The sequence below is a fragment of the Strongylocentrotus purpuratus genome, unplaced genomic scaffold (genome assembly GCF_000002235.5).
Source record: "Strongylocentrotus purpuratus isolate Spur 01 unplaced genomic scaffold, Spur_5.0 spur5_contig_821, whole genome shotgun sequence".
NCBI classification, from domain to species: domain Eukaryota; kingdom Metazoa; phylum Echinodermata; class Echinoidea; order Camarodonta; family Strongylocentrotidae; genus Strongylocentrotus; species Strongylocentrotus purpuratus.
In genome coordinates this window covers 2,330,659-2,347,267 of record NW_022145526.1, presented here as the reverse complement: position 1 = coordinate 2,347,267, position 16,609 = coordinate 2,330,659, and the positions used below count along the sequence as shown (strand labels likewise).

Genomic DNA, 16,609 nt, shown 5'->3' with positions numbered 1-16,609 from the left:
CACCCTGTACTACATTAGTGCAAGGTTAATTTTGCAACAAACTTGGAGACAGTTTCTATTAGTGCCAGATCTCATGTCGTCATGATGAATTTGATTAGAAGTAGCCGTGGAAGCATCAAAGAGGAACTCAAATACAACATGGTAGATGAAGGAAGTGAAAAATTGTAGCTTGTTATTGTAAATGACAAAAAGAGAGGCCTTTTTGGCATGAGATACAAATTCCTCTTTCATATCCTTTGTCAATGTGACAAACAACCTTCAGCAGGGTTTGAAGTCTGTGAGAAAAAAAATTATCCAAAGAGGTGGAATATTGCGAGAAAGGAAGTTCTAATTTAAATTTGGAATATTATGGGATATAACAAGAGAAGAGACGAAAAAGGATGAAGAATATCATTAAAGAAAAGAAAAGAAATAGAAAGACAGAAAGAGAGAATTACTCTCTAAAAAAATTGAGTGATCACGGTTGCACTCCTCTGGAGAGTGAAAATGTAATGAAAGTAGAGTGAACATTCACTCTTTTCTTCTTTAATAGAGAGCACTCTAAAATCAATCGATTTTCACTCCTAAACAAGTGATCATGGACGTCACTCCCAAGAAAGTGAAAATAGAGTGAAAATTCACTCTTTTTTTGAAAGAGAGTACATGTACTGTACAAAGGAAAAGGGCAAACAAATCACACAGACATACATAAAAACAGAATAATACAAGACAAGCAAATAAACAAACAATGATGTTTTGTCATGACATTTCGCTTTTGATTAGACAGGGTTCATACAGTGCACATACATGTACTGTGCACTGTACATTGTACATGGAGCAGGAATATAAATCAGGAATATGTGGACAATTATTAGTTGCTGCTTTTTTCCAGTCAAAAAAAAGTTGTCAGCAAATTTGATAAAAAGCACTCCAGCCAGGGAAACATCAGAGAATTTCAAAGGCTTAAAAATAAAGTTGTCAGTCTCAATAGTTTGTGTCATGTTAAAGGTTTGAAGATCATGGAAAAAGCAGGGAATTAGATTTAAATCAGGGGGGGGGGGGAATCAGGAAATTTCACCCCCTGTAAGAGCAACCTAAGAAGAAGAAGAAGAAGAAGAAGAAGAAGAAGAAGGAGGAGGAGGAGGAGGAGGAGGAGGAGGAGGAGGAGGAGGAGGAGGAGGAGGAGGAGGAGGAGGAGGAGGAGGAGGAGGAGGAGGAGGAGGAGGAGGAGGAGGAGGAGGAGGAGGAGGAGAAGAAGAAGAAGAAGAAGAAGAAGAAGAAGAAGAAGAAGAAGAAGAAGAAGAAGAAGAAGAAGAAGAAGAAAGAAAAAGGAGGGGGAGGAGAAGAAGACAGAATAAAAAGAAAAAGAAAATGAAGAAGAAGAAGAAGATGATGATGAAAACAAGATATATAAAGCAGGAAAGGAGAAGAAGATAAATGTGGAGAACAAGAAAGAAGAAAAAGATGTAAAAAGAAAAGAAGAAGCCAAAGAAAAAGGAGGAGGTCCTTGAAGAAGAAGAGAGAAGTACATGTATGCATTCAATCCGAAAGCATCCCTACTTTAATACCAACTAACATACATGTTGAGTAGTTGACTGGTGATTAGTCAGATAATGATGCAGTGAATTTGATGAGGCCAGGTATTCCTTCTGTTATCTCTCACACCAGGAAGTAAGTCAATAACCATTGGGCCCTATCATTGGAGGTAAACAAAACTATGTGTATTCAGCTAGTCTACACCACAGACACAGCTAAACATTAGGAACAGTTACCATGCACTTCCCACTTAAAAGGTATAGAACAATTTTGGAAACGCCCCCCTCTCAAAAAAATGAAATGGAAGTTGTTATTAATATTACCAATTATGTGAAAGAATATGTTTTGACTAATACATGTACATGATGATACAAATTTTGCCGGGAAACCGCCTACTAATTGATATATTTGGTAATTATTATATCTATCCGGACCGGATAGATATGGCGCACATGTCGCGTAGTGCCATATACATCTTTCTTTGTACAGTGCTTGTAACTTTACCAAGACTGGGCCAAATTTCTTATCATTTTGATGATTTCAGAACCTTGCGGTAGACTCCAATACTTTGATAGATGATCAACCTTTTCTGATGTTTACTTTCACAATACAATCGCATGACCAGAACTGGTCTTTACCTTAAAACAAGATACAGACAATAATTCAAAATACAGTATGGATTACTGAAAGAAACAATATAAAAACAAATGCTTGGGAAGAATGGCCCTGAAAGAGACAGAGAGAAGACAAAAATACCAACTACATGTACGTGTACTGTACATGTAAATGTACAGTGTAGATACTTGTACAGAGTCATATTAAATAGAAACTAAAAATTCATGAAGAAGAAGAAAGATGTATGACTAGTATCCAATCCATACATGTACATGTATACAGTGTATTGTCACAAATAATATCATTTAGAGTTAATTCAAACCTGCAACTGTCTTCAATAGGACAGAGAACTATCCACCACACTAGCGAGTGAGATGACACACACGTGTATCCAACGACAACGTGCCTAACAAGTGTTAACCCTTCATGACTCACGTGGCAAAAGTAGCAGGTGTGTGCGTCATCAGAAAGGCGGCCTATATTTTAACCTGGATACAATTATTACTGCACATGATTTTAAAGAATGAAATTACTGTATATTAAAAGGTAAATGAGTGTATGAATGATAATGAACAAATGATTGAATGAAAATCAATGAATGGATTATTAAATGATTGAATGAATGAAGGATTGATTGAATGATTGAATGGATGAATGAATGATTGAATGAATCAAGGAATGATTGAATACATAACAAATAAATGAATGAATGATTGAATAAATAATGAATAAATGAATAATTGAATAAATGAATAAATGAAAGAAGGAATGAAGGAGTGAGTGAATAAATAATGAATAAATGAATGAAGGAATGATTGAATGAATGAAGGAATGATTGAATAACTAATGAATGAATGAATGAATGAATGAATAAATTATAAATAAATGAATGAATAATGAATAAATGAATGAATGAATGAATGAACAAATGAAGGAATGAATGAACAAATGAAGGAATGAATGAACAAATGAAGGAATGAACGAACGAATGATCAAATGAATGCGTACAATTTCGTTCAAGCTTCCGCAAATCTGCTTTCTTTCAGAGTAGGGCAATTCCACGGTAACGGAAGGACACTCAGACAAGATTTTTGAACTTCAGGTTCATACTAAAAGAAATGTTTTATAGTATGTATTAAACTATGGGGAACAAAATGTGTTTCAGTCAAGTGGGAAGCTTTATCACCTTCACAAAGTTTGGATAAACACTAATTAACTGGAAAAACCATGTCCATTTTTATGTCCTTCCGTTACCGAGATAATTAATATGCACATTCTTAAACTACTTAACTATAATGACAATTTTTTGTGTGAAAATTAAAGGCACTTATATAGGTATTATATCTGTACTGTTTCACATCTTATACTAATAAAACAGTTCTTTTAGTATGAACCTGAAGTTCAAAAATCTTGTCTGAGTGTCCTTCCGTTACCGTGGAATTGCCCAGTACATTATTTTGCTAGTATTTGTATAACACATGTATTTTTTTCTCCATTTAGTATGTACAGTGTGATCATGTAGATTGACATCTGTGTGTTCTTTTTTCACAGATGGACTTGAACCGAGACGGTTTTTTGACGGCCAACGAGCTCCAGGAGATTCTTGAGCAGTGCAACGAGAAGGTCCCAGGGTTTAAGATTCGACAATACATTGCTGAATACGATACCGACAAGAATGGCGCCCTCACGTACGACGAGTTTATAAAGGTAGGTAAACTGTACGATTTTCATTTCCTTTAAACTTTAAGATTTTATAATTTTAAAGCCCCACTGTCCTACTTGTAGCTACTTGCTTCCTCTATATAGAAAACAATGACTACATGTAGAATGTATGTAATCGGTGGCCATTGGTCCCCCATGATCCTCTTTTTCTTATGTTAGTTGAGAGCTGAGTTGATGAGATAACCACCTGTCAGTGACTTTGCAGGGTGGTCTAATCCCCCTTGGCCAAACTAGTACAGACGGGCTTTAAACTTTACAGACCTTAAAGGTTATTTTTGGTAATGGAAGATTGCAAAAAAAAACAGTCAAGGGCATTTCATGATATAAAAGAGATTAAATCTTTCTTTAAAGGGACTTGGTAACATTGTTCAGATAAGAGAAAATGGTGCTAAGATAGTGACTTGAATGCTAGATGTACAATTAGAGATTATCTGAAAGTTTGAGTGAAAACAGACCATTATTAATGATAACAATTTGGAAAAAAACTCATCAGATTGATTCCTTAATTCCCCCAACTATAAAATATTACAAATTGATTACATTTAAAGGTGAATGTACATGTACAAGTAAATCATCACAAAGCAATGAATTGGCTCTATATACATGTACCATTCCAGACTGTAAGTGTTGAAAGATCTTTAAAAGCCTGTCTTATTCATATTCATATTTTTATTGTTCTTATTCTTCTTATTCTTTAAAGATAAAGGTGAGTTCTGGTAAAAAAAAAAAAATTCTCACAGAATCAAACAAAACCTACACTGAATGTTCAAGATTACAAATAAATGTCATTTGCCAAACAATTTTGGTAGAAAATAGTTACTGGCTGAGTAATGAGCATAGATAGATTAGGAAATCAAGGTTGGTAGCCCCGACACCATTTGTGTAGTCCCATATACATCTTTCTGTGTACAGTGCTTGTTACTTTACCAAGACTGGGCCAAATTTGTTATGATTTTGATGACTCCAGAACTTTGCAGTACACACCAATACTTACATGTACATGTTACTTGGTCAACCTTTTCTGATCAATTCCACACGTTTTCTTTCACAATGCAATCGTATGACCAGAACTCACCTTTATCTTTAATTCTTATTCGTCTTTATATCATTATTATTATCATTATTACCAGTTATACCATGACATCAAGAAGGGCAAGGCTTCGGCCGGCTTCCTGACCGCGGTCAAGAGCCGAGTTGGAATCCAATCAGAAAAAGGAACGTCTGATGTAAGCGCAACGGGAACAACTCACTCCTACTCAGTAGAGGAGACTGCTGCTTTCACAGGTACATTTAATATACATGTACATGTACATGTATGGGTTGTGTCCATACCATTTTTGTTTTCTTCAAATAAAGTCTTTATTCTATTTTGTTGAAGTATAAAACGGTATTCGTTGAAAATTTTTACAAAATTTCACTCCTGCAATATCAGTTGTGTTCATACCCTTTCCCTTGAAATAAAGTCTCAATTATATTTTCTTAAAGTATAAACAGTATTTATAAGCAAATTTACACAAGTTTGCAGGTACAATATACAGTAGGTTACCGGTATGTTCATACAGTACATGTACTTTCTCCTTTTTTCTTCAAATGAAGTCTTAATTAATTCAATTTTGTCAAAGCATTTACAAACCAGTATTTATTAGCAAATGTACAAAATCGGTTTTGCTCACCCCTTTTGAAAATATTTTTCAGATCAGGTCTTCATTCAAGTTTTCTCCAAACATTTATAAATAAAAAAAGTATGAGCTAATGTAATTCTAATATTTATGACTTACATTTAAGTACAATGTATGCAATCATTTAATTGGCTTTTTCTCCAATGAATGTGTATTTTTGAAAGTTTCTATCTTTATTGCCCTTTGCATAAAGCTTTCATCAATGACGATAGTAAATTTCAAAATGATCCCATCCTTGGGCCGAGACTACCCATCCAAGGTGAGGATGGACTGTTTAATGCTGTTGCTGATGGCATCTTACTCTGGTAAGTTATACCCTTTCCTCATCCCCCCTCAGGCCCTAGTCATTGCAATACCCCTTCTGTTCTCCATCCCCTCCCCCTTCAAGTTCCCCTTGCCGTCCACCTTCCCCTTCTCTCCACCTTCCCCTCCCCTCCACCTTCCTTTCCCCTTCTTTCCCCCTTCCCCTCCCCTCCACCTTCCCCTCCCCTCCACCTCCCCTTCCCCTTAATTTTCCCTTCCCCTCCACCTTCCCTTCCCCTTCTCTCCACCTTCCCCTCCCTCCACCTTCCTTTCCCCTTCTCTCCCCCTTCCCCTCCCCTCCACCTTCCCCTCCCCTCCACCTTCCCTTCCCCTTCTCTCCACCTTCCCCTCCCCTCCACCTTCCCATGGCCCTCCCTTCCGTACCCCTCCCCTCCACACCTTCCCCTCCACACCTTCCCCTCCCCTCCTTCCCCTCCCCCTCCCCTCCTTCCCCTCCCCTCCACCTTCCCCTGGCCCTTCCCCCTTCCCCTGGCCCTTCCCCTTGCCCATCCCCACCCCTCCATCTCCCATTTCCCTCCACCTTCCCCTCCCCTCCACCTTCCCTTCCCCTTCTCTCCACCTTCCCCTCCCTCCACCTTCCCTTCCCCTTCTCTCCACCTTCCCCTCCCCTCCACCTTCCCTTCCCCTTCTCTCCACCTTCCCCTCCCCTCCACCTTCCCCTCCACCTTCCCTTCCCCTTCTCTCCACCTTCCCCTCCCTCCACCTTCCCTTCCCCTTCTCTCCACCTTCCCCTCCCCTCCACCTTCCCCTCCACCTTCCCTTCCCCTTCTCTCCACCTTCCCCTCCCCTCCACCTTCCCCTCCACCTTCCCTTCCCCTTCTCTCCACCTTCCCCTCCCCTCCACCTTCCCATGGCCCTTCCCCTCCACCTCCCCTTCCCCTTAATTTTCCCTTCCCCTCCACCTTCCCTTCCCCTTCTCTCCACCTTCCCCTTCCCCTCCACCTTCCCTTCCCCTTCTCTCCACCTTCCCCTCCCCTCCACCTTCCCTTCCCCTTCTCTCCCCCTTCCCCTCCCCTCCACCTTCCCATGGCCCTTCCCCTCTACCTTCCCTTCCCCTTCTCTCCACCTTCCCCTCCCCTCCACCTTCCCATGGCCCTTCCCACCTCCATGGTCTCTTCCTTCCCGTGCCACTCCCTGGTGGCAGCGGTGGGATCATAAAACTCTTTTTGTCAATGTACCAGAAAACTTAGAGGTGTCGTGGACGAGTGGATATGTCACCCGACTGTGGATCGCAATGTCCGCGGTTCAAGTCCCACCGCGGCACTAATGTCTTTTGGCAAGACATTGATCTACATTTGCCACTCTCCACCCAGGTGTTAAATGGGTACCCGGTAGGATGCGAAAGCTAATGCGCTTTAATAGATTAGCAAGTGTGCACTTGTAAAAATGACGCCCGGCTGGAATGCTCCCCAGGGAGTGGAGAATGTGCATACATTGTGTGCGGGTAAGCCTGAATCCAACAACTGGGATAATAATGATAATAATTTTCTGGTGGCAGCTTTTACCGTTTGGTTAGGAGGGTCTCACGTTGCGGGTATTGAATCACAACAAATCTTTTGATTTCATTTCTTTTTCCTGCACAATATCTAATAAGTTATAAAGTCTGCAGGCAGTTGATTATTAAATGGTATATCTCTTGTCACCTTTTATGAAAATTCTCTTCTTTGTTTTTGCAGCAAATGATCAACAAGTCATATCTGAATACAATTGAAGCCCCACTGCACTACTTATAGCTACTTGCGCCCTCTATATAGCAAACAATGCCTAATTGGTGGTCATTGGTCCCCCATGGTCCCCTTTTTCTAATGTTAATTGAGAGCTGATTTGATTATATAACCACCTGTCGGTGACCTTGCAGGGAGGTCTTATCCCTCCTGGCCAAACTAGTGTGGAGGGGGCTTTAAAGAAAGTGCTTTCAAACTCTCTTTTTTTAAAACAGCAAAATGGTCAACAAGTCAAGTCCAAACACAATTGACGAGAGGGCCATCTCTACCGGGAAGCTCAACAAATTCACCCAGCTAGAGAACCTCACCCTGGCCCTTAACTCTGCCAGGTCCATCGGCTGCAGCGTTGTCAACATTGACCCCTTGGACCTGCAACAGGGGACCAAGCATCTGGTACTAGGTCTGGTGTGGCAGATCATTCGGGTAGGTCTCAAGGAACTCTTCCACTCTTTATATCTACAGTGCACATGAAGTGTACGTAGAAGTGTCGTAGTTGAGTGATTTAAGCACTTCACTTGAAATTCAAAGGACGTGGTTCGATCCCCGATACGGCACTAATATCTTCTGGCAAGGCATTAATCTTCATTTGCCACGCTCCACCCAGGTGAGGTAAATGGGTACCTGGCATGAAATACCCGGTAATTCCTTGAAAGGCTGGAGGGCTGTAATGGCAGCTAGGCTAAAGCCGGGCTAATAATTAATGCCCCACTGAATAGAATTTCTAGATAGACGGTGCTACAGAAATTCCTATTATTTCCTATTCATTATTATTAATTACACGCATATATCACAACACCTTCTCCCAGCTTGGAGGTTGATTGCAACATTTTTCCTTAAAGATAAACTTGAGTTCTGGTAAAAAAATAAAATGAATTCTCACAGAATCTAACGAAACTTACACTGAATGTTCAAGATTACAAATAAATGTCATGTGCCAAACAATTTTGGAAGAAAATGTATACTGGCTGAGTAATGAGCATAGAAAGATAAGAAAATCAGGGTAGTACTAGCCCCGACACCATGTGTGTTGTCCCATATATTTATGATGATTTTGAAGACTCTAGAACCTTGCATTACACACCATCACTTACATGCTATATGATCAACTTTTCTGATCCATTCCACACCTTTTCTTTCATAATGCAATCGCATTACCAGTACTCAAGTTTATCTTTAACTTTATAAAAAACTATAGAACCTAGGAACAACCGTAAATGATTCTATAGCAGTCGACAAATCTATTTCATCTATGAGAGACCTTCACCCCAGAACAGCACCAACTTGTTTATGCAATTTGCTTTCTGAGAAATTGTACATTAGTCTTGCTTTATGCCTCTCTCATACACTTTGGCGGGGAATCTTGTAGATTATTGGGCAAGAATATAATAATTCTCTCAGAATAAGTAAAGTTATTTCTTGGGGTGAGATTTCCTTTAAGAGACCTGGGGAGTGTTTCACAAAGATCCCAAGTCGAACTTAACTCTAAGTTGGACTTAAATATTATGGAGAGCTATTCGCAGCGTTATAATCAAATATATTCAAAAGCAAAAATTCAAGTATTTTAGACTTTTTATAAATTCCACATCAAGAACATGAAATCGAACTTAACTCTAAGTTGGACTTAAATATTATGGAGAGCTATTCGCAGCCTTATAATCAAATATATTCAAAAGCAAAAATTCAAGTATTTTAGACTTTTTATAAATTCCACATCAAGAACATGAAATCTCCCATGATAGTAGAAAATATGAATGATTTGAATCAACATTTAATGCCTTTAAAATAACTTTTACAAACAAATTTGAAGATGCTAACGGCTTTCCATAAATTCTAAGTCCAACTTGGAGATAAGTTGGACTTGGGATCTTTGTGAAACGCCCCCAGATGTCTTCTAATGTGGCCGACTGAAAGTATTTTAACCATTCCTATTAGGATAATGTGGTTTTATATGCCTTCATGGTTACTGTAATTGGTAGTAATGCTCCCAAGCAAGTGAAGATGGTGCACACATAGTTTGTGTGCAAAACTCAAATGGCAAGAGAAATAATGACTGATGCCAGAACACTACAGGTTTTAAATTACTATTGTTTTTCTAAGTGTGTAGGCAGTTTGTACGTCAGTGTATCTGTTATACTGTATCGAAAGCCAGATCAAATATTTACCTTGTCTATTTTCGAGAGTACAATAACACGGAACCTCAAGATAAAAAAGACTGAGCAAATTATTTATTGCTTTCAATACAGTTTGAATGTGTGAGATATTAAAGTGATAACTCACTCGAAAATATCAGGAACACGTTTTAAAGGTAATACAAAGTTTTGGTATGGGGTCATGAATTTGGTTCAAATGAACATATTGGAAGCATATGCGATCCTACAATATTCAGTGATTGTTGTCGCGGTCGAAACAAGGCTTTTCTAACTTGAGTTCTGGTAAAAAAAGAAAGAAAATGAATTCTCACAGAATCTAACGAAACTTACGCTGAATGTTCAAGATTACAAATCAATGTCATGTGCCAAACAATTTTGGAAGAAAATGTATACTGGCTGAGTAATGAGCATAAAAAGATAAGAAAATCAGGGTAGTACTAGCCCCGACACCATATGTGTTGTCCCATATACATCTTTATGTGTAAGTGATTGTCACTTTACCAAGACTCTGCCAAATTTATGATGATTTTGATGACTCCAGAACCTTGCATTACACACCATTACTTACATGCTATATGATCAACTTTTCTGATCCATTCCTCACCTTTTCTTTCACAATGCAATCGCATCACCAGTACTCAAGTTTATCTTTAACAACCATTTGAACATGTTTTAGATGCTTCCCTAATAGGAAGCTGACTATTGATTTATAAATGCATACACATGTACTGGAAGCCCTTGCGATTACTACTATAATCTAATGATATTTTCCTTTTTATATAATCATATGGAGTAACTAATTGTTTTCAAACCACATACAATCTCATTAATTAATTGCTCTAGGGGGTTTAATGAGGGAATAAATTATTTACGGAAGATGTAACACGGTTTTCAATTGCTTTTTTCTATTAGAATACGAGAGATGATTCAGATTACTGTTAACTTTCTTAAAGACCCACCCATATTCATCAATCATCAATAGAAAGAAACATATTGTTTGTGGCTAAATATAGTTTTCTGCTTCTTCTCTGGAAATTATTTTCATTAAGCTATGGGAGATCAACCTAGGTCCATGGTGTTAAGAAAGAGTGGCAACTGATTTCTAATTCTTTATCTTGGAAAGTTGTCAGGCTCTCAAAGTGTCAGGCTCTCAAAGTGCCACTTAGCTACATGTATTTGGTCATAATTAAAATCTACCCCTAAACGCATACATTATGCATGTAATCGTATACATGTAGGTACGTGTATATTTTGTTACTGTAAACTCTGTAGCTTTATAAAACCTTAATTCAATATATCCCTCAAGCCAAATCTATTCTATTGTTATGCAATCTTTAAGTGATTTGATAAACATTATTTCCTGGTTTATTGACACTTATAACCTATCCTCCTTGAGTTTTCTTTTCTCCCTGTAATTCCTGTGTTAAAAAAAGAAACTTTGACTGAAAGTAAAAGGACATGTTTATTTTTATCCTGCATTGCCATTTGAGAATAGTTTTACATTTCCATTTTGTTTCCCCTGAACTTTACAAGCTATGTGTATATAGTTGAATGTACGTATATATGACAATGTATTTCAGTATACTAGTTTGTCCTTTCCTTCCTTGTGTTGAGGTTTATATTTTCTCGCTCCCTCTCTCTTTAATATGAAAGCTATTATATCAAGGAAATATCCAGTTTCAAGGAGTGGCCATTAATATGAATTTAATTATGTTAAGAATCAGTTTACAAGTGTGTGCGTCTTACATATATTTTTAGAATTACTGTTAACTTTTGAAAGTGGAAAATTAAAATGAAATATGTGGTTTATAATTAAAGAAACTGCAACACAAATGGAATTTTCAATTTTCTGATCGATAGAAAAACAAAATAACATCAATTTAAGTATGTTAATGGATGTTCTTTGCTACATGTATATTATTTTAAACAGGCCGAGAGATAGGCTGAAAGTATGGCGCAAAAGAACATCTGCAGTGTCATACCTGTAGCTTTTGTTAAAGGATTCGGGGTAACTTTGTCTCCGATTCTGAAACAAAATTCTGGATTTAGCTCATGCTGCCATGATAATTATAAACCTTTATGTCAGTCAGGAACCCCATGACTTTAAGAAGCAGATCGCCTGTCTGATTATCAAGATAATTATGATTGGAAGTTGAAACCAAATTTTGCGTTTGCCAAACAACCTATTGGGGAAAAAGACTATGGTAAAACCATATCACAGACACTGATAACATGTAGGGCCGTGTATCAGATTAAAGGAAACCAAAACCTTCATACTAAGTTACTTTTATTGTAAAGTTTAAGATATTTGAAAAATATCAGTGAAAATTTGAACAAATTTTGGGCAAGGAATAAGGAAGTAAGAGCTTTTCAAAATTACTAGTCACTAGAGGGCGGTATTCAATTTGATGACATCGTCTGTGGACAACTCTTTTGTTCATCAAATTTCATGTTTTTACTTCTTTCTTGTGATTGAGATAATGTACTCCCCTGAAAGCAAGAAAGAGAATGCAAAATGATATTCTACTTCACATGTAATGAAGTCGGATCAAGAACACAAATAAATACGAAGAAAACAACAAAATTGTGAAATTTTATGTACAAAAGGCATGGAGAGTTGTTCACAGATGATGTCATCAAATTGAATACCGCCCTCTAGTGACTAGTCATTTCAAAAAGCTCTTACTTCCTTATTCCTTGCCCGATTTTGTTCAAATTTTCACTGATTTTATTCAAATCTTTTAAACTTTACAATAAAAGTAACTTAGTATGAAGGTTTTGGTTTCCTTTAACATTGTTAAACGTGTCCTCTAAAGCGATAGATGAGTTCTTGTTCCAGACTATGAATGCCTTCAAAGTGCATGGTTATTGCTCTTTATCTTATTTATGACATTTCTAGTGCTCTTTTAGGACCTTAAAGTGCTATGAAGGTAATCTTAGATCCCCAAAATATTTGAAATTTAGCCAATACGATCATACTAATTCAGCTCCATATTTAAAAAACAATGGGGACAGTTAATTGATTAATTATAAATTAATAATAACAATACATGGGCATATTATATTGTATTATATTGTGCATTTTATGTTGTGCATATTATTTCAATGGCTGTTTCAAATTACCAAATACCAAATATTTGTGGGGCACCACAAATATTACAAATCGTTATATTTATGGATATTTCAGCCGTCTCTGACCCGATTTTGATCAAACAAAGATGATTTTGTCATTTATATTTATGTTCTTTCAAATTTGACACCCAGTTTTTCATCATCTCATAACAAAATTATTTGTGTAGCGCCCTCTGCACCAAAACTCAACTATCCCTTTTAATGATTGATTTATGACAGATTGGACTCTTTGCCAACATTGATTTGCACAACGTCCCTGGTCTGATGAATCTCCTCCATGACGGAGAGACCCTGGAGGATCTCCAGAAACTCACCCCAGAGGAGCTTCTGATCCGATGGGTCAACTACCATCTAGAACAAGGAGGTAAGAAATCGTTTTTTCTTAAGAATGAAGACAGAGGTTGATGGACAGTCGGGAAGGGGTGGGGAGGTGGGAGGGACTAAAGGTGGACTCCCGCCCGAGGAGCTTCTTATCTGGTGGGTCAATTACCATCTAGAACAAGGAGGTAAGAAATTGTAGTTCCTTTAGAATGAAGGCAGAGGTGGATGGGGGGGGGGGGGGGGTGCAGGGGGCTGAACTTGGAATCAAAGTCTGATCAAGCTTCTCCAGTAGTGAGGAATACCTAATAATCGTCAAACACTTACAAACTCATATTTGAAACATACTAGCTGCACACTAGGTGATTGATACATTTTAAGATATATACTAGGGGGTCATTTCTCATATGTGCCATGACATCGTAAAATGACAGGTTCAGAAGGTAATTGTTGTTGCGGAATCAACAACTAAAGATATATGGATGTACTGCACAATACTTTGCTAATCTGCCTACTTGTTTAGTGACAACACCAGTAGTGATTTCTGATATGTCTACAGTTGTAATTTGTGTTATTCTGTTTCTATACCAAAGCCTATACCATGTTGTACTCATGTACTTGTGTGAGGTACTTATTCCTGATTTTGTATAAATTGATAGTACATGTACTGTACATGTATGTTTAATAATTGATGTTATATATATCAATTGAAGAAATAGTCTGAAAATGATTTTTATACCATGTTCTTTTGTGGATGATCAATAAATTTGAATTGAAATTGATATACAATTAGCTGTCGTCGGCACAAAACCCTTCATTCAAACACTACCATCTCCTTGATTACATTTCCTTCAGGATCACCACGTCGCATCAAGAACTTCTCAGAGGACATCCACGACTCTGAAGTCTACAGCATTCTAATCAAGCAGATCGCACCTGCAGATAAGAAGGGAGAACTCGTTGAAGTCGTCCTCGGAAAAGTAAGACCCTCTTGACACTATTATCTAAGCTAACTTTTGAAGATTTAGCTGGAGTCTCAAAGATGTTAGAAGATGTCAATATTGCTTTTCACAGTTAACTAGCAATACCACAAGTTTTTTTGTCAGACGTGCATTCTGCACACTTTAAAGGTAAAGGCCAGTATTGGAAACGCCCCAATTTCAAAAAATGAAATGGAAGCTCCTATTACCAATCATGTGAAAGAATATGTTTTAACTAATACATGATGATAAAAAATTTGCCGGGAAACCGCCTACTAATTGATATATTTGGTAAATTAGTTTATCTATTGTTACGTGAGAGATAAACACACGTGTGCGTAGTCCCATATACATATTTCTGTGTACAGTGCTTGTAACTTTACAAAGACTGGGCCAAATTTCTTATCATTTTGATGATCCCAGAACCTTGCAGTACACACCAATACTTATATGCTAGATGATCAACCTTTTTTGATCGATTCCACAATGTTTCTTTCACAATGCAATCTCATGACCAGAACTGGTCTTTATTGTTAACTTTTTTTTTATCTGCTCTATATATTCTCATTTGAGTTCATTCTCTCTTTCTGTTTGCTTCCTTTTATACCTCATCATTTGGTGTACAAACAACCAACAACAAAAATCTTCTAAACTTGCCACTCTCTATCTCAATTGGTATACCCGGTAGAAAGAAATTCTTTGAATGTTTTAGCGCCTAATGGTTGCTCAGCTAAAAGGGGGAAGTAATATGATGCTCTGTATTAATTGCAGTAGAGTAAATCATTCTTTGTCTTTTTCTTCTCCTTCTTCTTCTTCCTTTAATTCTTGTTCTTTTCCTTTTTTCTTCTTCTTCTTCTCCTCTTTTTGCTTCTTCATCTTCTTCTCTCTCTTCTTTTTTTTTTCTTCTTCTTCTTCTTCTTCTTCTTCTTCTTCTTCTTCTTCTTCTTCTTCTTCTTCTTCTTCTTCTTCATCATCTTCTCCTTCTACTTCTTTTTTTTTCTTCTTCTTCTTGGTCTTCTTTTTCTTATTCTTATTTTACTTCTTCTGCATTATCTTCTCCTTCTACTTTTTCCCCCTACTTTCTTCTTCTTCTTCTTCTTCTTCTTCTTCTTCTTCTTTTTCTTCTTCTTCTTCTTCATGCTCTCCTTCTTTTATCCATTCTCCTTCTTCTTCATGTTCTTCTTCCTCTCCTTCTTTTTTTCCTCCTTCTTCATGTTCTTCTTGTTCTTGTTCACCTATCTCCCCTTCTTCATTTTCCTCTCCTTCTGCTTCTTCTTCCAATTACTATACAACTCATCCACATCCTCCCGTATCTCGTTTTTTTACCAAAGGACCTTGAGAAGCGAGCCGGTACAGTCCTGCAGAATGCGGATACATTGGGCTGCAAGGCATTCGTCACTCCCAAGGCAAGTATCATCTAACTCTTTGTGTAGTGTTGGTTATTTTACCTGACTGCTAAGAAAGCATAAATGCTTGTTAGTAAACAACCAGAGGACCAACAGCTTTTGGTCCACTCTAGAAGCCCTAGTAATGAGGATTAATGACTTTCCAAAGTGCACTAGCGCATCGCCTTGGTTTCAAACCCGGGTCGCGGGATTACAAGACCCCTGCTCTACCAGCTGAGCTATCATGCCTCTTGCGACAATCATTCCTCATTTCGTGGTATTGCTCTTCGGATTCATAGCCCCACCCCAATATTCCAGATTGAAAGTTAAAAAGGGCAAAATTCCTGCACATGATGCCAGGAATTTGAAAAGGAAAATAATCCCTAAATCCTTAAATTTGCATCACGTTGAGAGATTCAAAATCATTGTTTTTTAATCAAAATTGGTTTGTTCCCCCTTCCATCGCAGGAAATCGTGAAAGGTAATTCCAAGCTGAACATGAATTTGCATCACGTTAAGAGATTCAAAATCATTGTTTTTTAATCAAAATTGGTTTGTTCCCCCTTCCATCGCAGGAAATCGTGAAAGGTAATTCCAAGCTGAACATGGCGTTCGTAGCAAACCTGTTCAACCATCATCCAGCCCTAGACCCCCCAGAAGACATGGAGTTTGAGGACGTCGAAGAAACCAGGGAGGAGAAGAGTAAGTCACATAATGGAAGAGTTCACTCAACCCAAACATGCCCCTTGTCACCATCTACTGTATAAGCTGTTATTTTCGTAAGGGTTTTATTTTTGCGAATAACATATTATCGCAAATTTATCAACACGCAAAAATATATTGGCACCTCATCATACTGGTGCGCAAAAAATATCAGCATAAAATGATGTGCTTGCATTTGCTTGATTGCTAGCTACTGTACTATATTAGTACTAGTATTATGCCTTATGCTCATAATGTAATGCTGTCACTCCCGCCCCGCGTGTTCCTTTTCTCCTCGAGCGTATATTGCACAGATTGCATGACACAGGCCCGGAATCGGTACTGTACTCAGCTGTGTGTGGT

The 16,609-nt window shown here is 37.9% G+C and overlaps 1 protein-coding gene across 1 annotated transcript in view; it reads left to right on the top strand.

The window, feature by feature from the left end:
- LOC586505 (plastin-3) overlaps nucleotides 1–16,609 on the top strand; it is a 48,314-nt gene that overhangs the window by 20,932 nt on the left and 10,773 nt on the right. Inside the window, exons 3-10 of the mRNA XM_030981552.1 lie at nucleotides 3,682–3,837; nucleotides 4,983–5,136; nucleotides 5,725–5,836; nucleotides 7,795–8,002; nucleotides 13,081–13,225; nucleotides 14,035–14,159; nucleotides 15,491–15,565; nucleotides 16,120–16,246. Of these exons, the coding sequence (XP_030837412.1) occupies nucleotides 3,682–3,837; nucleotides 4,983–5,136; nucleotides 5,725–5,836; nucleotides 7,795–8,002; nucleotides 13,081–13,225; nucleotides 14,035–14,159; nucleotides 15,491–15,565; nucleotides 16,120–16,246 (1,102 nt within the window). The remainder of the gene's footprint in view (nucleotides 1–3,681; nucleotides 3,838–4,982; nucleotides 5,137–5,724; nucleotides 5,837–7,794; nucleotides 8,003–13,080; nucleotides 13,226–14,034; nucleotides 14,160–15,490; nucleotides 15,566–16,119; nucleotides 16,247–16,609) is intronic.